The following is a 23,456-nucleotide window of genomic DNA, read 5'->3' as shown; positions in this document are numbered from 1 at the left end:
GAGATACTCATGACATGCAAAGCGAGATATGTCAAGCCTTTATTTGTTACAATTGTGATGATTATGGCGTACAGCTGATGAGAACCCCAAATTAACAATTTCAACTTTGGGGTTCTCATCAGCTGTACGCCATAATCATCACAATTATAACAAACAAAGGCTTGACATATCTCGCTTTGCATGTCATGAGTCTATCTCATATATTAAACTCCAGTAGCTAATTAAAACAATTGCTTACATAAATGGACTTTTCCACGATATTCTAATTTTTCGAGTTTCACCTGTAATAGTCAGTGGTTCTCATCAATCTAGTGAGGACCTTCATTCAGCTCACTGGTCCCCAAAGGTTGGTGACTCCCAATATAGGCACAGAACAATATAAAGAAAGATGGGTGCATACCTGCAATATTGTTTATATACTGGAAAATCGTCATTTGCAAATGTTTGAGGGATCTGGGCCAAAACCAGAGAGAAACAGTGTAAGCAAAGTCTGCCAGAGGATGTCCTATAGTTGAAAGTTCCCAGTCCAGCACTGCCACAACACGGGCCTGGAAAGAGAGGAACACAGAAATAAAGCCAGTGGCAACAGTGAAAAGGTTTAGATCAACATTCAACAACCTGGTGCCCTCCAAGTGTTGTTGGACTGCAACAAAGCTGGCTGGGGCTGATGGGAGTTGTCGTCCAACAACATCTGGAGGGCACCAGTTCTGCAGGGGCTGGATTAGGCCAACAGTCCCCAACCAGCGTACACACAAGGCTCTAGACACAAACATTTTCTTCCTCGAGTTGCAGCAATCAAATCTAACGAACATTTTTGCTGGACTTATGCAGCTCTCCCTGGTCTTGAAATAAGCATGGGATCCTAGAGAGACTGTTCTAGGAATGGAGGATTAATCTCAATGAAGTGATCACAGTTGAGCATACAGGGACCATTAACACTAGTCCTTGGTGTGGACCATCTTCAGTGCCCTGCTTCCATTTATTCAACTTCCGAGAAGCTTGTTTTTATTACACCAGAAGCCATTCCAAAATACCGATGCAGAATTTACATACAAGCATTTATTTCTGTCATGTAAAACAAGAGCAACGAACCATGTTCCATTGGCTGCATCCTGCCCCCAAGAAGGCTTTTTGTGACAGACACACACACACACACACACACACACACACCTGCAAACCCTTGTATTTTTTTAAAAAAAAAGAATCATAGAATTGTAGAGTGGGAAGGGACCCTAAGGATCATCTAGTGCAACCCCCTGCAATGCAGGAATATGCAGCTGCCCCATACAGGGATCGAACCTGCAACCTTGGCGTTATCAGCTCTAAAGAGTCACTTTTTTAAAAAAATGACAGGTCCAATGGGTCTCCCACTGTGATTCCATGATGCCAAAAGCCACCCCAATATTTGTCTCAAGAGATTTAGAAAATGGCAAAACCATGCCATTATTAGGCAGTTAAAACTGTGGTTTGCAATCTTGGTTTGCCTGTAAACTGCAGTTTGCATATACCACCGTTTGCCCAGTTTCAAAGCAAAAGCAAATGAGGGTTTGCCACTAAACTGGAAGTGACCGGAGGGGGTGTGTGTGCAAAGCATGCAAGCACAGAGCTCATTCTGATTGCACCCAATCTGGCATTGTATCAAGCCCCCACCCATATGTGTCTAATAATTGCTTTGGAGTGTATTGCATTGCATTGCTTAATGATATTACTGTGTTGCAATGGAAGGTTGAGGAAAACCTCTCGGAACTAGAGGCACAGCCTACTAGGCAAGGGCCAGGTCCACTGAAGCAAGCAAGAATTGCAAAAACAAAACAAAACAAAACAGAAAAACCTTTGTATCAGTGCCCTGTATCACATGCTGCTACTTCACCGAACTAGTATTTCGTGGAAAGAATTTGCACTTAAGGGGACGATTGCAGAGCAAAGCCTAAACTGGCTGTCATTATGGTCATGAAACCAAAGCGGAGATTTGGACTTTATACTACAAGTGTTGCGTAATTTGTTGCCTGCGCAGAAAGGGCTCAACTTTCACTCACAAAAGAGGTAGCACAGGTAGCTCTTTTTAGAATTATCCCTCCCACAGGGTAGTTATGTAACTGTGTGAATTTATTTACAGGGTTAATGCCCAACCGGTTTTCTCAGCTCGGTTCAAACCATGAGGAAGATAGGCCTAGAGATTACAGCTCAACAACCCAGATTTTTTAATTCCTCTCCTCATTCTGAAGCATTTTGTTTCACGCTGTCTTTTCCCCCTGACATTTTGGCACAACATGTCATTCAGAAGAAGTCAGGAAAGCTTCCCAAGCATGGCGTTCAATTCCTATGACCACTGGCTCCGTTCGGTATTACAACATCTCTATGTATGTCTCTGAAGTCTATTATTCTATTAGGAATATAAAATATAATTAGGTGTTCCTTTCTAAATCTAAAGACATTTGTATACCTAATGGAACAGTGAGAGGCCTCCTTCAGTGAGGAACATTGTTATCAATGTCCTTTCTCATAATTGTCTACTTGTCACAATAAAAACAAGTAAATCAGTAAAACGAAACAGCCAAGTAATACCCCTTCTTCCCTCAGACACATTTAAAAGGCTGTAGAATAATAAATCAGCCCAAGGCCTGGTTGAAGAGGAACCTTTTCATTATATATATATTTTAGGCTCCAGGCAAACTTCCCTGGGGAGAGCATTACACAAACTGGGAGCCACCACAGAGAAGGCCCACTCTTGTGTTGCCACCCTTCAGACCTCACATGGAGAAGGCACACAAATAAGGGCCTCAGGTGATGAACACAGTCTGGGACAGTTTATATGGGGAGGGGTTGTCCTTCAAGTCATTTTTTATGCAATATGGTGAAGCAGTGGTCCATGAGGGTACTGGCATCAAATTGATTCAAACCTATGGAATAAATAAATCTGAGGCATGACAAACAGGATTATGCAGACATACTCTTAGAGAATTGGAAACCAATTGCACGAGTCACCATCTTTGGGTGGAAGTGTTCCCCCCTTCTAACAGACTCCTTTATTCTTGCATCATTTGCAAAGCATTCCATAGCCTTATCTTTCATTCATTCATTCCAGTCCCTTTCCAGAGTGGCCACTGGTGACAAATTTAAACAAATTGCACCAGAGCAATGTCAACAGTGTATTGCTTCTGATGACACCATCCGAAACAGCACACAAAAGTATTTGGACATCTTCGCCGGAGGCAGAAAATGCAATATCTTATGAAGCACACAGAAATAAGAACTACTTTTCTCTCAGGCCTCTATGCACATAGTACTGAAATGCTACCAACTGAAGCCGTATGCACGATACCTCTGTTGGATGAAATATGATGTTGTCTAATCGAAAATCTCCATGGACCAACTTTTCTTCAGTATCGCCAGCAGGCAAGTTGCTGGTTAACCATTCAGCTAATTCATCCATAGCTGGGATGTCTGCATGAGCAGCTGCTTGATACTGTCTTCTCCAAGTTGATACCTGAAAACAAGATCAGTAAGGGATGGGGCAAAATGTATGTTAGACTGAGGCCCAACTGAAGGCAAAATGTTACGGCTGTGATCAGAAAAATAAATTGCTTAAGCTCAGACAAAAGGTTTGTGCTAGCGGACTTTTCCATGGCCCTTTTAGTATTATATCACAATATTGCTTTCAAAAGCAGATTGCCATGGTTTCACAGTTTTTTGGATCCCAGTCCAGGAGTTCCCAAAATGTGGTTCGTGGACTTCATTCAGGAAGTCCGCAGTGTGTCTCTGGATTTGTGATTGAAGACAAAAGAGGGCACACCCATCATAATCAATTTTTAGTGAATTTTTATTACTTCTTTCATTTCCCGTATTGTATTTTATTGTATTTGCTATAGGATAAAATGCAATTTATTAGAAATCTTTACCTTAGATGACAAAACGTCCCACCCTTTAAATTGCATGGTCCATGGTAGTCCCACAACCACCCCTCTGGCCAGATAGACAAGCCTATGTAAATCCAATGATTTTGGTGCACAGAAGATTCATAGTCAACCCTCTTCATAGCTGCAATACTGGAAAGTGTGGCTAGGATACGGCTGCCGTATGTCTGGAAATTCCCAGACATAGCTGGGATTCGACAGTTGGAAACAGTGTCCGGGTGGAAACCCATGTCAGAAGCGTAGATTTTGGCAAATTTCCTTAAAAATAGCTCAAAAACTTCATTACTGTAATATTTTTTAGGTGTTGCTGGGAAAAAAAATCAACAACTTTGACCACTTTGGGAATATGGCAACCATAGCCTAGGATATGTCTGGGTTTAGACTGCCAAAATGGTGTTTGGGTGGATTTTTGCCGAATCGGCTGCATGGCAATTAGGGTGATTTTTTAAGGAAAATGTAGTTAGAATCCCCCCCCCAAAAAATTTGAACAACTTCACCACCACCCCACCCCCCCAAAAAAGTCAACACCTTTGTCCAGATTTTTACTTTTGGGAATATGGCAACCCTAGACAGAGACAGTTAGTTGGCTTTCCAAACAGCTATAAATCAAAGGCTAATAGTTACATCTTCTCTCACAATGATTAACTTCTTGACATCTGTTCATAAGTTTGATGCTTCTTCTTGGAATGCTAAACTGCTTTAGCTTTATCCCACTTTATCACTACCCAAAAGAGTCTCAAAGCGGCTAACATTCTCCTTTCCCTTCCTCCCCCACAACAAACACTCTGTGAGGTGAGTGGGGCTGAGAGACTTCAGGGAAGTGTGACTAGCCCAAGGTCACCCAGCAGCTGCATTTGGAGGAGAGGGGAAGCGAACCCGGTTCCCCAGATTATGAGTCTACCGCTCTTAACCACTATACCACACTGGCTCTCAACACTGGTCATTTCCAGTTTGATTTAACTGCAGCTGCTGATCAAGCAAATAGGTTTTCTGAAGCTCTCTTACACTTGCAGTTCTGCTTACACAAACACACCCCAACAGTGCTCACTTTGCCCTTTCTTCGCTCCTCCTCCTCTTACTTCACTGTTGATGTTCCCATTAAGGATAATCAGTTGCTGGCACCAGCCACTTAAATATCACCCAACGCTTGCAGAAAGCTAACTTTCTTGTTTAAGTGTTGAAATATGTATCCCTTGCCTGACACCCAAAAAATATAAAATAAAATATGTGCGTGTGGAGGGAAGTCAGTCACTCTGTAAATGGCAAAGAGAACATTACTGGTGAAGAAAGTCATACGATGAGGCTGAAACATTGGAAAGGTTTTGTAGATAATTTACCTGCCTCTTACAGTAACCTGGTCCTCTTCCATATCCTTGGAGTCCCAGTGAATTCACATTGAATGAGTGCAGTTTGGCCAGAGTTTCTATTACAGCTATGTATAAAGCAGATCTTTCCACTGGACTTATGCCAGGTAATGCAGTGTTTCGGAAGATGCGACCCTAAGGACATCAGGAACCAAATATAAGGTGGGTGAGAAGAAAATAGGGAAGGTTACAGCTTTACAACATAAGATGCACCAGACCATCTGCGCAATGCATTTAAGGCAGTATCATGCCACTTTAAACAGTCATGGCTTCCCCCAAATAATCCTGGGAACTATAGTTTGTTCAGGGTGCTGAGTGTTGTTAGGAGACGGCCCCCCCCAGCTACAATTCTTACAGTTGGGTTAACAGCAAATCACTCTTCCCAGGGAAATTTGGGGAGGAGGGGTCTCACAGAACCCTTAACAAACTACAGTTCCCAGGAATCTTTGAGGGAACCCATGACTGTTGGTATGGTATGATACTGTTTTAAATGCATAGTGCAGATGGAGATATATATATATATATATAAAATCTCAGAATCAATTACAAAGTCATCACTGACTGGTTTTCAGAAGCATTGAGACATAGCTATGTTGCTTTGCCTTAGTTGAGCAATGAAGATAAACCAAGAGATCAGATTATAAACATACTTAGGGAAAAACAAAACGTGATCGTAACTTCATAGTTCTGTCCTTGAATGCAGAATTTATTTTCACAAATGGGAAGGGGCTGGTGTCTGTGAATTTAAACTTTTGCTCCTGGCTGTGGTCCCCATTGCCACCCCGCCACCCCCCCAAACAAAATATGCATTGAAGAGAGGAGGGAAAGAGCCCATCCATTTTAAAAGAAACATTTTTTTTGCAATGCATATTGCAAGCATCATAGAGCTGATCTGAATCAGAAATGCAGTAAGGGGCAAAGGCTTAAGAGTCCCCCTCTTCCCATACTCTAGGGTCCTGATCCAGATGGGGAGACCCAGGCAGGGCCGGCCCAAGACATTTTGGCACCTGAGGTGAACCACAAAATGCACACACACCAACCAAGGGAAGAAGGGGTGAGTGAAGGGATGATGCTCCTCAACATCAGAAGCAAGGAGGAGGAATAAAGTTTTATGTCAGAAACAAGGGTGGGAGGTGACCAGTGCTTTATGTTCACTAAGATGCTGCTGCAGAAGCTATTGTGCTCATGCCCTGCTGGAGGGCTTCTTGTAGGCATCTGGTTGGTCACTATGACAACAAGACGTTAGACTTGATAGGCCTTTGATCTGGTTCGGTAGGAACATCCTACTGAATCTTTAAGGATTCTGGGCTAAATTTGCCCAAGGAGCAGGAAAACCATATGCAATAAATGCTTTTGCAATCAAAGCACCAACCTGTACATGTTGCATCACATAAAACTCCGTCCCAATCACAGAAGCATCGCTACAGTATAAGAGAGGCTCGGGAACTGGAAATCCAACAGCAAACAAGGCTTTCTGAACCTGATATTCTCTGTCGACCTGAACAGGATTATGGTAGGATTTATGTGAGTGATAAGAGCGTAATTGACAAAGGCTGCGATCCACAGAAACGGATGCGCTTGCCCTATTCAGATCAGCAGAACTTAAGAATTCGGCAATTCTTATGCGTTTCAGCAAGATTTACAGCACAATCCCATATAGGTTTATTCAACGGTAAGTCCAGCTAAGTTCAACAGAGCAGACTCCCAGCAAGAATGCATAAGACTGCAATTTTAAAGGTTACAACCCTCTACTAAATTTCCTGAGTGCAAGTTCAGCTGAGCTCAATGGAGCTTGCTTCAAATACTCTGGCCTATTATACTTGTACAGCATTCACAAATCCTTAAAGGTGCAATGAAGCCATGAAAATGAATGACAATCGTTAGCACTTACCCAAATGTATGCAAGTGCTATCTGATTGTCCATTCAAGTAATTTACAGACCACCTATTAACAATATAGAAGCAGTTTACTTTTTTAAAAAAATCAAAATACTTAAGTATACAGTAAGCACAATCTCGATAAATTTAGAAGAAAAGTCAACGTGCACAGATGTATGACACAGGACAATATATCCATACACGTAACAACAACCACACCAAAAAGTCTAAAACCACACCAAAAGTCTAAAATGAAGAACCATATCATTTGTTAAACAAGCCCACATAGACATTCCACCCACCCAACAGTTCTTGCAATTTACCACTTTCATTAGCCACTCACACCAAATACCCAACCTTACCAGGGTTATATTTCTTTTTTGATTGCACAGCTTTACATCAATCTCACACATGTAACAGCCAATAAAAACCAAAACACACTAACCAGAATAACACCCGTGTATTCCCTTCCTCTCTGTGGCTCAAGAGTTGAATACAAGTGCAGGCTCTTTACCTGCAGGCAGGTGCTAATCTAGGCATTTCACATGTTTAATTTCTATGGATCAGTTCAGCTGACATAGGTTTAATATAAAATATGCATGTGACTGACATACAGTGATGTGACCTGGAATGAATAACTATCATCAGGACCCCAATAGTTGCAGAAAGTACCAATGTACTAATCTTTGCGTTTCAGCAAAATTTGGCCACCGCCCTCCTGTAAGCAGGAACCAGACTTTACACAGACAATGGGATCTCTTTCAAAGTACACATATAGATAAATGTGTGGTCTCCTCAAAATTAAGGCTGTGCCCTCCTTACTTCGAAGCTATCCCATGAGTAAACAACAGTTCAAAGGATGTGGGCGTTTCATTCTTCAGTCATTCAGGAAGCCCCATTCTCTTATCAAGTTTCGTTAGATTCAGGCTACACCTAAACCCCAGATTTTGAATGGTTTGTTGTCTCACAGCTCAAACAGGACCCCCCTCTTTTATTCCTTAAGGATCAATCCTATCCTTTGCTAGAGAACCAAAGGCACAGGTGAGAGATAATGTTGGCTTGTGGGCCTAGGATTTTAAAGAGGAAGCTTAATTCCCTGACTTTGTGTTCTGCGTGCTTCTAGAACAGGTGTACACCCCTCCCTTTCCTATAGTCCTTTCTTTTTAATGTGAGTCTGTGGCACTCACTCTTTAGGCTTTTGGGGTAGTTAGGGACTCTCTTTATTCCTTAGAATTAAGATGTGTACGTGTCTAATGAGTGTTTGCTGCTTGCATATGTGTAACATCCATATGCTCTGTCTTTTCATTTCCGTGTAATAAACCATTTTTGCCCTACTTCCTGATGTGACAAGTTCGTTACTGGGCATGAGGGTTAAAGGTACACAGTATCACATTTTCTTTTTAACGGTTGCATGTAATGGCTCCACGCAAAAGGTTCCGACCCTCTCAGAGCTTCACGTTGAGTTCATGCATGTTGTGGACACACATGTGGTTTCAGACATACACCTCATCACAGGAGGGGGGGGGACCATAAAACCCCTTTCCCTCCTAAACCCCCAACCGCCAAGTCATAACACGTTGCACCAACTCCATCCCATAACACAACCACATCACATTGCTAGTAACAAATGTTAACGCCAACCACTGACAAATCCTCGACACAAATCTAGCAGCAAATGTAACACAAGATCAGGGGCAATCCTGAACGGTAGTTCTGCTTTTTATACCTGCAAGCCATTCTCCTTCTCCACCCCGTTGCTAACCAAATCAAAGTTTTCAAATGGAAACCAAAGATATTTCATTAATGGATTGTTTCACAACAGCAAACTTACCTTATGAGCTTGAGGTAGGAGCGAGCCATGAGGCTTCTTCCTCAATACGTAGGTTTTGAGGCCTTTTTCCAAGTAAAAAGTTGGGTTTGACTGTCCTGAGCTATGTGAGCAAATATATGCATTATTATTATTATTATTTAAACTTGCTAGCTGCTTTTTACACACACAAAAAGCTTACCAAGCCTGTTACATCATTTTAAGAAGGTAAGCATAAGTACAACCCAACACACATGCTGGCTATGGAATCATAGAATTGTAGAGTTGGAAGGGAACACAACAGCAATCCAGACCAACTCCCTGCAATTCAGGACTCTTTTGCCCAACGTGGGGCTCAAACCCACGACCCTGAGATTAAGAGTCTCGCATTCTATGGATGAAGGAGATTCCTAGGGCAGCAAACAAAAATTCAGCAGGTTGAGCTCTTCCTGCCATGGAAATGTAGTGATGAATGAGAGACTTCCTGCTGCCCATCAGGCAATGGCTTTTCCCACCCATCTTGGCCTACCTTCCAGCCCTAGGAGGCTTCATAAGAGAGTTGCTCCAGAGGAAGAACTGTAAGGGGAGAGAGAGACTCTGCTGTCCATCAGGCAATGGCTTTTCCCACCTGCTTTGCCCCACCCTCCAGCCCTAAGAGTTTTTTCCAGACTTTGGGAACAGCAGAAGCAGCTGGGAAGAGAGAAAAGGAATTCAGGGATATATATATATTTTTTAAAGTAATTTTATAAGCTGTGTGTCGTTGTTTCTCAGTTTGATCCTTCTACATGGTTTTGTATGTATTGTGGTATTTCATGCATTGTGCCGTTATTTTTTATTGATTCTAGTTAATTAATTCTTTATTGTAACTGATAAGTGCAAACTGTTTAATTATTATTTGCTGATATTTAGTTTTACTGTTCACTATTACCGGTATATTCCAATGGATTGTTGAATATTGCTTTATTGGATATAAATTGCTTATTTTAAAGTTATTGTGACTTTTTTTTTGCATCGGATCAGATTTGTTAATACCTGTGTGATCTTTGCTGTCTGTTTTGTAGGCAGTATACAGATTAAAAGTGAAATGAAATGAAATAAAGGCAACAGAAACCAAATCAGGAATTAAAGAGGGATGGGGAACATGTGGTCCTTCAGATGTGGTTGGACTCCATATACCATCAGCTCTAGCCTGCATGGCCAATGGCCAGGGATGATAGGAGTTGTAGTCCAGTCTTATTCTTATTGTTTGGCAATCACTCATAGCTGACTAATACTGTCTTCCATAAACACAGTTTTAACAGTGAGTCTGTAAGTGACTGTGGAGGCCAATTCTGGATCCACGCGTCCTTCCACAGTGGGTACCTAGGTTCTGGGGTGAAAGTTGATCGTGGTGAGGGTTTGCCAAGCGTGCCTTCCTGTTAGCATGTTTCTCCCTTTTGTCCTGAGTTCGAGGGTCTTCAAAGCCCACAACACCTTTGGAAAAAGCTGTTCTCCAATTGAAGTACTCACAGGGCAGTGTTTCCCAGTTGTTGGTGTTTATACTTCTTTTTTTTTAAGATTTGCCTTGAGAGAGAGTCTTTAAACCTCTTTTGTTGACCACCAGCATGAAGCTTTCCATTTTTAAGTTCGGAATAGAGTAGTTGCTTTGGAAGATGATAATCAGGCATCCGAACAACATGACCAGTCCAACAAAGTTGAGGTTGAAGATTTATTGCTTCAACATTGGTGATCATTGCTTCTTCCAGTACACTGGCATTAGTTTGCTTGTCTTCCCAAGTGATGTGTAAAATCTTTCAGAGACACCGTTGATGGAATCTTTCAAGGAGCTGGAGATGGTGTTTATAAGTAGTCCATATTTCACAAGCTTACAATAAGGTTGGTAGTACAATAGCTTTGCCAACAAGCATTTTGGTTTCTCTGCAAACATCCTGGTCCTCAAACACTCTGCACTTCAATCGGGAGAAAGCCGCACTCACAGAGCTCAGGCGATGCTGGATTTCGGCATCAATGTCAGCCCTTGTGGAAAGATAACTGCCGAGGTAGGAGAAGTGTTCGACATTTTCCAAAGTTACACCATTGAGTTGGATTGGTGGCGCTGCAGAGGGGTTGTTTTGTGCTTGTTGGTTCAGTGACATCTGGAGGACCCTAGGTTGACCACCCTTACCAAATCTAATAACTTTGGTTTAACTAGTTAAAAGTCTGGGTGCATGGAAGAACAACCACACCTATTAAATTTTCTCATGAAACACTTGCACAAGCAAGTTGCTTTGTTGATCAAAGCAACACATTTTGAGGCAAGCCCTTTCATGGAGGCATACCAGTGGATTTGAAACTGTTTTTTACATCTGAAATTGCTTTTATTTATTTTTATTTTTATTTTTGTAAAAAACACAATTTTTATTGTTGATGCTTTTACCGCGATATTGCTTCAAGATACTTTATGGGAAGCGATTCACAAATGTAATCTAAATAAATAAATATAAATACTAAATCTGGAGTCGACGTTCAGAGCACGCATAGCACACCCGCTCATTACGTGGCAAGATTTCTCTCTGGAGCCATAACAACCCCAGATTTGGTGCAGAGGAAAAAACAGCACAAAAGCAGAATGCAGTGTGCTCTATGAGTTCAGAGAGCAATAATTAGACTTTATAACTCACTAAAAAAAAAAAAACGTTAGCTGGTCCTTACAAACAACAAGTGTACTGTATTGCTGGTAGGATATGGATTTCTGGAACACAGTTTCAAAGCTAGTTAATTAGTTGCAGTGGTCCAAGATAACAACAGTGTCTCCCTTTTGCCTATGTCCTTTGTTCTTCCTTTTGGGGATTGCTCAAACACAACCAGGATAGGCAGGTCTGTACTATATGTGGAGCTACAACCATAAATGGGCTAGTATTGTTGTAAAATTGGGCATTCCAACAAATGGCAAAGTTGCCACGTCTCTCCTTATTTAGGTGAATTACAGGTAAATGGCCCACAATGAGAAAACAGTTGGAGAGCCATTTTGAGGGGAAAGGCATTACTGTCTCCTCCCCCATTAGCTAAAACTATTGTCATCTGTGTAACTGTGGCACCTTCCTTATTCTCTTTTAATGGCAATGACGCCCACCTGAGAGGGATCTGGAGAGTTCTGACTGAAAAAAAGTCCTCCCCTTAGCAAACTACGGTTCCCACGATTCTTGTGCAGGAGGAGAAGGAATCATAGAATTGTAGACTTGGAAGAGACCCCGAGGGTCATCTAGCCCAACCCCCCTGCAATGCAGGAATCTCGCTGAATTCAGTGCCCTGATTTCCGAGCATCATTGCTCCGTGAAGATGCCATCATTACCTGTACTGCCTGACCCTCAGCGCTTCGGGTGGGTGCTGCGGGAAGCCCGGCAGGTGCCGGCACAGGTATCTCTCCAAGGCTCCCTGGTCAAATCTGTGCGGCTTCCTCACTTCGGTGGTATCGGGCTCACTTGCCATTTTGCAGAGGCTCCTTTCCACCTGCGGAGTCTCGCGACCTCGAACCGGTTCGCTGACTTGTTGCTACACTGGAGGCGAGGGGGAGAGAGGAAAAAAGGGGGGTGGTGGAGTGAAATAATAATTACAGCGCAAAGGTTGCTACAGCCGCGCCTCCTCCAAAGGCGACACACCTCCAAACTATAGGGCTGCCTCTTAAGTTACTCCAAAGCGTTTGCAAAGAATCTCCTCCTCCTCACACAGGAGCAGAAAGGGCTGTTTTGGCTGCTGCCCCTGCCGGCTCAATCCACGCTCTTTTCTGGAGACCAAGCTGAACTCTTGACTGAAATAATTCTTTCATCGGCGTTTAGCTTTTTCCCCACGGGTGGCGGTGTCGTAGCCCAGACCTAGTCGCTGCTTCAGAGAGCAGGTCCACTGACTTCAATGGGTCCACTTCCAAGTCTTGCATGGACGGGGCTCCCCAGCTTGCAACCCTAAACCCACTTTTGCAAGGCAATGCGCCCCACTGAAGACCTTTTCAGGCAAGCGAAATAGTGGCCCTTTTCATGGGCGTAGCCAGGATTTTTGTTTTTGTGTGGGGCAGGGTTTACTTTGGGGGGGGGCGAACCTCATTTAAGTCACTTTTATTGATTATGGGGGGCTCCTCCCTGCCCACCCCTCTCGCCCGCCCTTTTGCTTGCAAGGGGGGGCAACCAGGTTCTCCCCACCCGCCGCCGCCACCCCTCGACTCTGAAACGCGCAGCAACTTGGAGACTTTCTGAAAAGGCGGGACCATTTGGAGACCGGAACTGTGATGGTTGCGCTGGGGGGGGAAGCCTTTTGCCGTGACTCCCGGAAGCTCCGGTTGGGGAGACGTGTCTCTAGGCTGAGCAGCCGGTATTGCGGGCTGCCCGGTTGCCGGAGCTTTAGGGATCAGCCATGGCCGCCTCGCAGAAGCTGGTGGAGCAGCTGCGGCGCCGCGTCCGAGAGCTGGAGGAAGAGCTGGCCCGGGGGGAAGGAGGCGGGCAAGGCCGGCGGGCGAGGATCGAGCAGATGAGCCCGGAGGTGACCGACTCCAACCCGTACAGGTGAGCGGGCCTTTGGGGGCAGGGGAGGGTGGTCGTGAATTACATTGCATGGGGGTTGGGCTAGATGACCATTGTGGGGCGGGGTCCCTCGCAGCTCTTCCATTCTGTGATTCCACCCTTTCCCTCCAAGGAGGAGCTCAAGGTCCCCCCCCCAAACACACCCGCTCCACAACAGCCCTGCGAGGTAGGTTAGGCTACCTGGCCCAGGGTCACCCAGTGAGCTTCATGTAAAATAGTACTAATAATAATTTAGTCCCTGCCCACCTGGCTGGGTTTCCCCAGCCACTCTGGGCAGCTCCCAACAGAATATTAAAAACACGACACCAGACATTAAAAAACTTCCCTAAACAAGGTTGCCTTCAGATGTCTTCTAAAAGTCAGATAGTTGTTTCTTTCCTTGACATCTGATGGAAGGGCGTTCCACAGGGTGGGCGCCACAACCGAGAAGGCCCTCTGCCTGGTTCCCTGTAACTAAGCTTCTCGCAGTGAGGGAACCGCCAGAAGGCCCTCGACGCTGGACCTCAGTGTCTGGGCTGAACGATGGGGGTGGAGATGCTCCTTCAGGTATACTGGGCCGAGGCTGTTTAGGGCTTTAAAGGTCAGCACCAACACTTTGAATTGTGCTGAGAAACGTACTGGAAGCCAATGTAGGTCTTTCAGGACCGGTGTTATATGGTCTCAGCGGTCACTCCCAATCACCAGTCTAGCTGCCGCATTCTGGATTATTTGTAGTTTCCGAGTCAACTTCAAAGGCTGAGCTGGGATTTGCAGACCATGAGCTCCCAGATCCTAGTTTGGCACTCTGGCCCAGCTATTCTTAACCTCTGGAGGCACACAAAGGGCCTCTAGATTGCGGGGTCCGCGTTGGTTCCTATGGGGAGATGTGGTCCTGAGCTATTTAAGAGCTATAGGTCGAAGCTAGCACTTTGAATTGGGCTCCAGAAGCTCGTGGGCGGCCAGTACAGTTGGGCCAGGGTTAGTGTTACATGCTCAAACCAGCCTGCCCCAGGGAGCAACCTAGTTGCTGAATTCTGCACCAGCTGGAGTTTCAGAAATCTTCAGAGGCAGCCCTGCGTATAAAGCATTGCAGTAAAAAAGCTCAACAACTTTTTGGTCCTGGTTTTTTTTTAACTTTTTGAAATATGGAGCCCTATGTCAGTGGATAGATGGAAGTCCTTAACAGCTGGTCAAGAAGTGGTGTGGCATTTTCAACTACTGTAATGGAACAGTAAGAGGCAAGTAACAGCTATTCCTAGTGGCAGCACAGAAATTAGTGGCATGAACAGGCTGTGTGTCCATTTAGCCCTTTTCACCAATTTGGAGACTGTTGATTTATGTTCCAAGATGTCGTAAATGAATCCATACCACTTAAGGAAGTTTTTAATCTCTGATATGTTAATATATTTTAATATTTGTTGGAAGCCGCCCAGAGTGGCTGGGGAGACCCAGCCAGATGGGCGGGGTACAAACAATATATTATTATTATTATTATTATTATTATTATTATTATTATTATTATTATTATTATTACTTACCAGTAATTTAATCACTGTGGGAGATTTGGAGCTGCTGAAACATCCTAGACGAACAGGGATTTCAACGCACTTCAATTTTGCACCATGGAATTTGCTAATCTCCTTTTAATCTTGAAATAGCTGTGCCATGTGAATGAAGCCCACTTGACAAAAGTGTTTTTGTTTCTTCCCTCTCTCTAGTCGCCTGATGGCGCTGAAAAGAATGGGAATTGTGAAAGACTATGAGGTGGGATGATGTTTCTTACAGACATTTGCGTTAATGATGTAAACTCACAGCACAAAATGCTTACCAGTGTTGGTTTCTTGTTGCAGAAAATCCGCTCCTTTGCAGTCGCGGTGGTGGGTGTTGGTGGAGTTGGCAGCGTAACTGCTGAGATGCTGACAAGATGTGGCATTGGTAAGGTAATAATACGTTTCTTCCTTATAACAACACTGTCCTGAGTAAAATCAGTGGTGCTTTGGTGAAATATTAATTTCCCTTTGTCAGCTTAAATGTATTCACAGTGGCCTCTGTAATGGGTAAAGGATAGTCACATATATGATGATTAGTGATGGTTTGGAAGCTGTGATTGGCTGAGGCTCCTGGATGTATGTTTACTGTGCAATTTAGGACAGACAGCTCTCCTTGCATGTCCTTTTTTGGTTCTTATACTGGTACTTCATTTTTCTAAAATTGTTGAGGCAACATACATGGATTTACCTCGTTTAATTCTAACAACAGTCCTGTAGGGTAGGTTAGGAAGAGGAAATGACTTGCCCATAGCCAAAGAGCAAACATCAGTGTTGAAGCTTTATTTCCTACATCCCATCCCCCCCCCCCCCGATCTCCAGTACTGTTGTTCTCTGATTCTTTTATCTCTGCCACAGAAGCACATGAGGGACAAATGGGAGCTTTTTTTTGCAGAAGTAACCCTTCAAAAAGTTATTATTTAAAGTTAAAGGGCGTCTGTGATGAATATGAATTTTGAATCTGGTTTTACTTAACCTGTCACAATCTTTTAAAACTGAATTTCAGGTGTTTTAGAAATAAATATGTTTGTCATTTTAGAATCAGTAGGAATAAATATTTGTTTGCCCAAGGGCTACAGGAACCTGAGCAAAGGCCATTCATGTGTCACTGTAATCTTTCTTTTAGCTGCTCCTGTTTGATTATGATAAGGTGGAGCTGGCCAATATGAACAGGCTCTTTTTCCAACCCCACCAAGCTGGACTGAGTAAAGTGCAAGCAGCAGAGCACACTTTGAGGTATGTGAAAGTGGGAGGTGACATCCAGGTATGGAATGCAACTTCAGACATGCGGAACTTCCAACTAATCTTACAGAAATAATGCTGCGTACGTTCATGCGGAAGGAAGTACTTCTGATTCCAGTAGGATTTATTCCCAAGGAAGAGCATGGGATTGCAACCGTAGTATGTTAGGATTTGCAAAACAAGCATGTGGGGCTCCTTTTAGAAATGTTCATGTTAAAGCTGCAGTGTTTGTTTTATCCTTAAGGAATATCAACCCCGATGTGCAGTTCGAAGTACATAACTACAACATCACAACTGTGGACAACTTTCAACATTTTATGGACAGGATCAGGTAACATATCTTTTGGGGGCTGGTAGCGGTGGTTGGTTGTAACAAAACACCACTGATTTAAAGGTAAAGGGACTCCTCACCATTAGGTCCAGTTGCAGACAACTCTGGGGTTGCGGCGCTCATCTCACTTTATTGGCCAAGGGAGCCGGTGTACAGCTTCCGGTTCATGTGGCCAGCATGACTAAGCCGCTTCTGGCGAACCAGAGTAGTGCACGGAAATGTTGTTTACCTTCCCGCCGGAGCGGTACCTATTTAGCTACTTGTACTTTGACGTGCTTTCAAACTGCTAGGTTGGCAGGAGCAGGGACTGAGCAACGGGAGCTCACCCTGTCGCGGGGTTTCGAACCGCCGACCTTCTGATCGGCAAGCCCTAGGTTCTGTGCTTTAACCCACAATGCCACTCACGTCTAAATCAGGGGGTTGGTAACCTCAGGCCTAGGGGGTCAAATGCAGCTCTCTGGGCTTCTCTGTTTGGCCTTGGGACTCTCTAGGCCACACATCCCTCCCCAGACACACCCTTTCTCCCAGGCTACACTGCTGTCTGGCCTAGCCTTACCCCATGCTTGAGGGCTTTTAATAATCCTTTAACTTTTATAATGATTCTCCCTAGCTTGGATGGAGGATAGAGAGGTCCGTGTGTAAGCAACTAGCCTATTGTCCAAAGGTAAAATTTGCATTTGTCGCTCTGGTCCTGCCCACTACTGGCATGTGGGCCATGTAAGATTTTGCAGAAGGGGATGCAACCCTAAAACCGAGAAGGATTCCATGCTGATAAAGAATGGAGAGTTCATAGTACAACAGCTTCCTTGTTCTTCTTGCAAGGCTCCCTTAATATTTGCATTTTCTCCCCTTTTTATTTTTAGTAATGGAGGTTTAGAAGAAGGGAAGCCTGTTGATCTTGTATTGAGCTGCGTGGATAATTTTGAAGCACGCATGGCAATTAACACGGTAAGTGCAGCAACAGCAACACACACATGCCTCCTGTTCTCACCCAAGTGCACATTGCACACCTGCTGCTTAGAAGCTGTGGATCTCGCACCCAGTACATTGTAGCAGGTGTGGCTGCTGTGCCATTTAAGTGGGGGCAGTGGAGGGTTCCCAAGCGAGCTCCTTCTGAAAAGATGTGGCTATTCCAGAGTAGCCATGCTTGGTGCATTTGCAGTATCATTGTGCCTTGAGCTTGTGTATGTTATATGAAAGCAGAATATACAAAGGTAACAATATTGGAGATTAAACTGCATTTTGTTGGCGACTTCAGCATTGGGTGAATGCAAAGAGACTTTTGTGACATGAACGGGATCCTTTTTCCAGGTCTGGTTTGGGAAGTTTGAGGGTTTACTGAAGTCTGTCACAAAACCCAAAAACTTAGGAAGTTTTGCTTTCCTAAGAACTTATTTTCAGTTGAGATTCTTTAGATGATCAGGGAGCTGGACCAACTCCCCTACAATGAGTTCATTTTCAGGCCTGCATACCAGGAGTGTGCTGCCGATTCTTGCCTTTGAATTTGGGTCACCTGATGTCATGGTGATGGTCAAGTGATTTTACAGCAAAGGTGTCCTGGCTCATCTTTCAAAGTAGCCACCGGTCAGTTGGGGAGGGGGGAGCTCAAGATCTAGACAGTTCCCCTCCCCTGAGATAAGCCTTTAGCTTGATTCAGCAGGACACTTCTTATATCCACAAGCAGTTTAGATTTTTGCAGCAAATGCAACTTACGCATGTATAAATAGGGCTTTTTTTGTTTGTTTTTCAAGGCTTGTAATGAGCTTGGACAAATATGGATGGAATCTGGAGTGAGCGAAAATGCTGTCTCTGGCCATATCCAACTCATCATCCCTGGTGAATCGGCATGTTTTGCGGTATGTGATGTCACGCTTTCCGTGTTCCATTGTGCTGCCCTTCTAGGGTGAAGTGAAAGTTGTTGGAATCTAAAGTCATTTTTGTTGGATCCTTCTCTTGTTTGTGGGTTTTTCAAAGGCCCCTTTTGTGATTCTCAAACTCCTCTCCCCTTTTCGGCTAGTGTGCACCTCCACTTGTCGTAGCAGCAAATATAGATGAGAAAACGCTCAAACGGGAGGGAGTTTGTGCTGCCAGCCTTCCCACCACTATGGGAGTGGTCGCCGGTCTTCTTGTTCAAAACGTCCTGAAGTAAGTAACTGAGATGCCTCGATTTAAAAAAAAAAAAAAAAGTTTAAGTGGGAATTGGTTCATGACAAAAGGATTACATCAAGCATGTTGGGTGAGATCCAGAGTAGTGTGAGCAGCTGTGTCCTTGTGCATTGTCCATCTGTTCCCTCCACACCCTCCTATATTTGCTGCAGATAGTTAGGGACCCTCCAGAGCAGATTTTAGGGGTGCACAGGTGCTGAAGGAGAACTCCAGTTGTGTAAGTTTTCTGTTGCGCAAGTAGGGAAGCATCATCAGATGTCGCCCATAATGAACCAAAGTGCTGTGTCTTCCGTCTGACACGTGCAAACGATAAACTGTTCTCTTCTTTTATCCTTTCTGCATTTCCCCCCCAGATATTTACTGAATTTTGGCACGGTGAGCTTTTACCTTGGCTATAATGCAATGCAGGATTTCTTTCCCTCCATGACGATGAAGCCAAATCCACAGTGCGATGACAAAAACTGTAGACACCAGCAGGAAGAGTACAAGGTAAATTAAATTAACTAAAAGAGCTCAGGCTCCTTTTCCGATTCCTTGAAAGGGGTGGATAACTTGTTCAGCGGAAGTTAGAAAATGTAGCATGAATTCTTTTGGAAATATTTACCCTAGTATGGTCATTCTGAATGGGCCTCTAGAATATAATTATTTAACATTTCCCATTATTTAGAGTGGCAGCAAAAACCACTTGTGACTGTGTTTGTATTTCCAGAAAAAAGCAGCAGAAAATCCTAAAGTAGAAGTAATTGAACAGGAAGAAGAAATAGTTCATGAAGAGAATGATTGGGGTGAGACAACACAAATTGCTAGCTTACAACTCTTGGAACTAGTAAAATGCCCATCAGCCTAAGCAGCTGTTATTTACTTTCTCTCTTGTGAATGATTTCAATTGAACCCCCACCCCAAAAAGCAGGTAGCTGTAAGTGAGGACATAGTTGTGATAGCAGCACAAGCTATGGTCTTCTCACTGTTGTTATCTATTGTCAAGGAAGGGTATCCCACATTATGAACCCACTTTGGGGGGTTATGCTTAATTAGGGTTTAAAAACCCCTAAACATCACAGCTGCTCCCAGATCCACTGGGCCAGTCCAACACGGGGGGGGGGGGGTAACAGCCCTACTCCATGCCCTTTCAGTTGCCTGGAGAGGTTCTTGACTGTAAGAAGTACAGGGGTACCTCGTGTTGCGTAACCTCCAGGTTACGGAATCTTTGGGTTACGGCCACGGCAAACCTGGAAGTGTATACTTCCGGGTTTCACCGTGCATGCACAGAAGGGCGTCTCCGGTTACTAAGTTTTTGGGTTATGGCCGGGCCTCTGGAACGGATCCCATTCGTAATTGGAGGTTCCACTGTAATGTCTTTATCTGACCTGAAACATAATTTCAGTCTGTAACTTTTTAATATTTGTGTAATTTGTGTAATCTACACTAACGCTTTCCCTTGCATTGATGTGTTTGGGGCTATTCAGGGATAGAGTTGGTATCGGAGGTTTCAGAGGAAGAATTAAAAGCTGCTTCGGGTCCAGTTCTCGATCTTCCAGAAGGGATCACAATGGCATACACAATACCAAACAAGGTGGTAAGTTGTTTTTAGCTAACGTCAGTAACATTTTATTTGGATTGGCTTTAACTCGTCAAGTTGCATGTGGGAATGAGCAATCAGTGCTGCTGTTCTGCAGTCTTCACTTCCATTGTGTGCATCAATGAAGTTGATGTTAGGATTCTTGCTTCGTGTTTGCAGTCATGGGATTGTTGTCTATCACATGACATATGTTTTCATTCCACAGTGTGGGAAGTGACGGAGACAGGATGTTTTGTGTTACTGTGTTCCGGAAACTGGGACTATTGTCCTTTGTTTTTTCTCTTTGCTGTCTGATGAGAAAGAGGAAGGAGCTAAGTCAGAATGCTCCGAGTGTATTATATGTAAATAAAAGTAGATTAGCCAAAATGCTGTGCTACTGAGTTCTGTTATGCGAACTGCAAATACTCTGCAGAATCGTAAGTGTGCTGATGCCTTTTGGCATCAGTTGCTGTGATGTTTGGGCTGGAGAAAGCTTTTGAAGTTCTCAAACAATCGACCAGGAGGGAGAGAACTTGCCAGTCGGGCATTTGTCTCTACCACAGTCCTACACGAAGGTAGGACAATCCTAACAGCCCACAACTGCTTTCACAGCCTCAGCAGCACTGCAAGCTTTGACATGTGCACCTTCCAAGCTTGGCTATCATAGCTTCCCTGGCAGATAGAGCCTCTGCTCACTTGACACGTACATGCTTTGCTAACCTTTGCTTTACAATGGGGTGAAAACCTGTGGCTTGTGAGGCCTCCAGATATCAGGCAAATGACATGCAGAGATGCAGTTTGCAGCCTTCCTGCTTGCAGAAGAATGCTATTGCCTGATAGGCCTTAACTAAAGCTCATTGGAATGAACTTCTGAGTTTCCCCCATAGGGATTCAGTAGCATAGCCAGCCACTGCAGAAAGTGGAGTTTGAAGTCAGCATTGAAGTGACTAAGCTTGGATTTTCTGTACTTGCCATGCAAGGAAGGAGGGATGGGTCCCCTAACATGATGGTGATGACTGACAGGTGTTAGTATTTAATTATGTTTGTATCTGGCCTATTTTACTATAATGTGTGTGGTGTTCAGCACGCCAAGCTTGTTGGGGCTTTTGGATTTGAGGCTATAGATAAAGGTGTAAAGGCATTTACTACTCTTCTCCCCTACCAGGAAGAGAACGCTGTTACTGGGGAAACTGTTCCGGAATCTGAAGAAAGTCTAGAAGAACTTATGGCTAAGATGAAGAGCATCTAGCAAAAAGAACACTTCGAGATTACTGTAATTTCAGCAGCCAGTGATGTGTTTCGTAACATATTTAGTCTTTCATGAATAGTGTGTTGTCATGTTGTCTTTTTGTTAATTATGTAAAGACTTTACAGAGGGTATGAGGGTCCAGTGAAAACCAAGGCAAGCTGACAGGTTAAATATACAGTATAACACAATGCCAAGCTGCCTTTTAAACCCAGTTCAGGTGAGAGTAAATTTGTTGAGCATAATCAGTTCCTCCTTATGGTGCCTGGATTGGAAAAGTATCTAAAATAGTAACACTTGATCTGCTTAAGCTTATAGTTAGACGAATGAAAAGCTATACGATATAGAGAGAGAGCCTTGTCTAAAAAATAATTATTATTGTCACACACACTAGCCAATTACGGTATATCTGATTGTTACATGGAAAAGTAACTGGAATACTTTTGTTAGCCGCAAGAGAAGTCTTTTGGAAGTTTTGTTGGGCTGAAAATGTGGGACTTGAGCCAATATCTGGGTCCTCTGGTCATGCAGTGTATAATAGGAATCATTAAATTAATTATAAAATTTGCTATCACCGATCCAACGTTATGGGAGAATACTGAATTCGGAAATGCTCTTGAGCCATCATGCCTAAAATCCTCAGTTTCCAAATAAGAAGAAAATAAAGCAATGAGATGAAAGTTGCTTTGAATTGATAAAACTCCAAGACTGCACTAGGAGTAAGTTGATTGCAGCCCCCATGGTGTTTGGCAAATGAACTAGTCTATTATATTCAATTGTAGATTATCACTCAAGTGGTGTAGGATAAAAGGCTCTGCGAAGCAGAAGTTGCCAGGGCTTCCTCCACCAAAGCATTTAATTCCCTTTCTAATCAGAGCAGGTCAACCAAAAATTGAAAGTTAGGCAGGCTTAATGACACTTGCAGTCACTCAGCACTTACAAGGCCTCTTGACAGTTGCTTTATATGTCACCTTAGTAGTAGTTATTGAAGTAATATTTCAGGTATATAGTAAACAAAGAGACTGCAATCCAAGAGAAGCCTATCTAGAATCAATGGCCCTAAGGGTATTTAACTATTTTTAAACCACCTGCAATAAGCTACAATTTAAGCTTGCTGGACTGGATGTTGTACAGTCAGTTGGATAAGCATGCTGGATAAATGCTTTTCTCATTAGCTGGTGATTAACATAATTAATTCAGACAGATTTGCAAAAAAAAAGTGGCCTGGAAGTTTGATGGTTCTAGGCAATCCCACAATTAATTGCTTCAACTACTTGTTCAACCACACTCCATTCTGTTTCCATTTTGCATTTTTACAACAACATTTTTGTGTGTCCTTCCTGTGAGTTACTTTATTGGAAATAAACTTTATTACTAAAATAAGCTCAGCATCAACAAACCAATGTGTTATCTACTTGTGTGCTTTTATAGATTGCTTTCTACCTCAGGACTTGGTGCTCATCTCACAACTATTAAATTTGTTACAAGAGTTTTGAAATTTAGACTACCAGCATGTCTAAAATTCAGCTTTAACAGAACTTATATTGGTGCAGTTTATACCACGTACAAGTTTTGTTGCCAAAGGCCTGCTTTTTGCTTATAAACATTTCAAATTAAATTATTATCTGAGTGCAAACAAATAGGGGTTAAGACTAATTGAACCATTTGTTTCTAAGCTACAACTGCTTCAGCCTGATGCCTAATGCAACGAAAGGAATATTTAATACTTACTTTACTGCAGCCCTGTTCAATATTCACCCATAAGTATGATTTGTTTTCAGTGGGGGTTACTAATAAGCATGCATGATTATGGTTGCTGTGCTAAAAGGGCCTGTGCGGAGTGCCACTTATCAAGGGGAATATATTAACTGTGAG

At 43.3% G+C, this 23,456-nt stretch overlaps 2 protein-coding genes across 4 annotated transcripts in view; one reads left to right on the top strand and one right to left on the bottom strand.

The window, feature by feature from the left end:
- The window catches only part of ACAD11 (acyl-CoA dehydrogenase family member 11), a 33,845-nt gene extending 21,353 nt beyond the window's left edge, over positions 1–12,492 (bottom strand). Inside the window, exons 1-6 of the mRNA XM_033166194.1 lie at positions 12,294–12,492; positions 8,987–9,086; positions 6,651–6,776; positions 5,252–5,413; positions 3,323–3,487; positions 401–548 (exon numbers count right to left, since the gene is read on the bottom strand). Coding sequence (XP_033022085.1) covers positions 401–548; positions 3,323–3,487; positions 5,252–5,413; positions 6,651–6,776; positions 8,987–9,086; positions 12,294–12,430 — 838 coding nt within the window. The 5' untranslated portion in view covers positions 12,431–12,492. The remainder of the gene's footprint in view (positions 1–400; positions 549–3,322; positions 3,488–5,251; positions 5,414–6,650; positions 6,777–8,986; positions 9,087–12,293) is intronic.
- Positions 12,493–13,329: 837 nt separating this feature from the next.
- On the top strand, positions 13,330–21,959 carry UBA5 (ubiquitin like modifier activating enzyme 5). Of its 3 annotated transcripts, XM_033166189.1 has the most exons (12): positions 13,330–13,494; positions 15,210–15,255; positions 15,342–15,431; positions 16,165–16,274; positions 16,525–16,611; positions 17,475–17,559; positions 18,363–18,467; positions 18,629–18,756; positions 19,131–19,266; positions 19,487–19,562; positions 20,244–20,353; positions 21,501–21,959. In XM_033166189.1, the coding sequence occupies exons 1-12, from the start codon at positions 13,346–13,348 to the stop codon at positions 21,582–21,584; spliced, it is 1,206 nt and encodes a 401-aa protein (XP_033022080.1). In that variant the 5' UTR covers positions 13,330–13,345; the 3' UTR covers positions 21,585–21,959. The 3 variants fall into 3 exon arrangements, with proteins under 3 accessions (XP_033022080.1, XP_033022081.1, XP_033022082.1); XM_033166190.1 differs by lacking the exon at positions 15,210–15,255 and having other exon boundaries at positions 13,379–13,494; positions 21,501–21,957; XM_033166191.1 differs by lacking the exon at positions 13,330–13,494 and having other exon boundaries at positions 15,232–15,255; positions 15,342–15,426; positions 21,501–21,958.
- Positions 21,960–23,456: the final 1,497 nt, after the last annotated feature.

Source organism: Lacerta agilis, chromosome 12 (genome assembly GCF_009819535.1).
Source record: "Lacerta agilis isolate rLacAgi1 chromosome 12, rLacAgi1.pri, whole genome shotgun sequence".
Classification (NCBI taxonomy): domain Eukaryota; kingdom Metazoa; phylum Chordata; class Lepidosauria; order Squamata; family Lacertidae; genus Lacerta; species Lacerta agilis.
The sequence above is the reverse complement of the archived record's forward strand: the minus strand, read 5'-3'. Positions and strand labels throughout refer to the sequence as shown.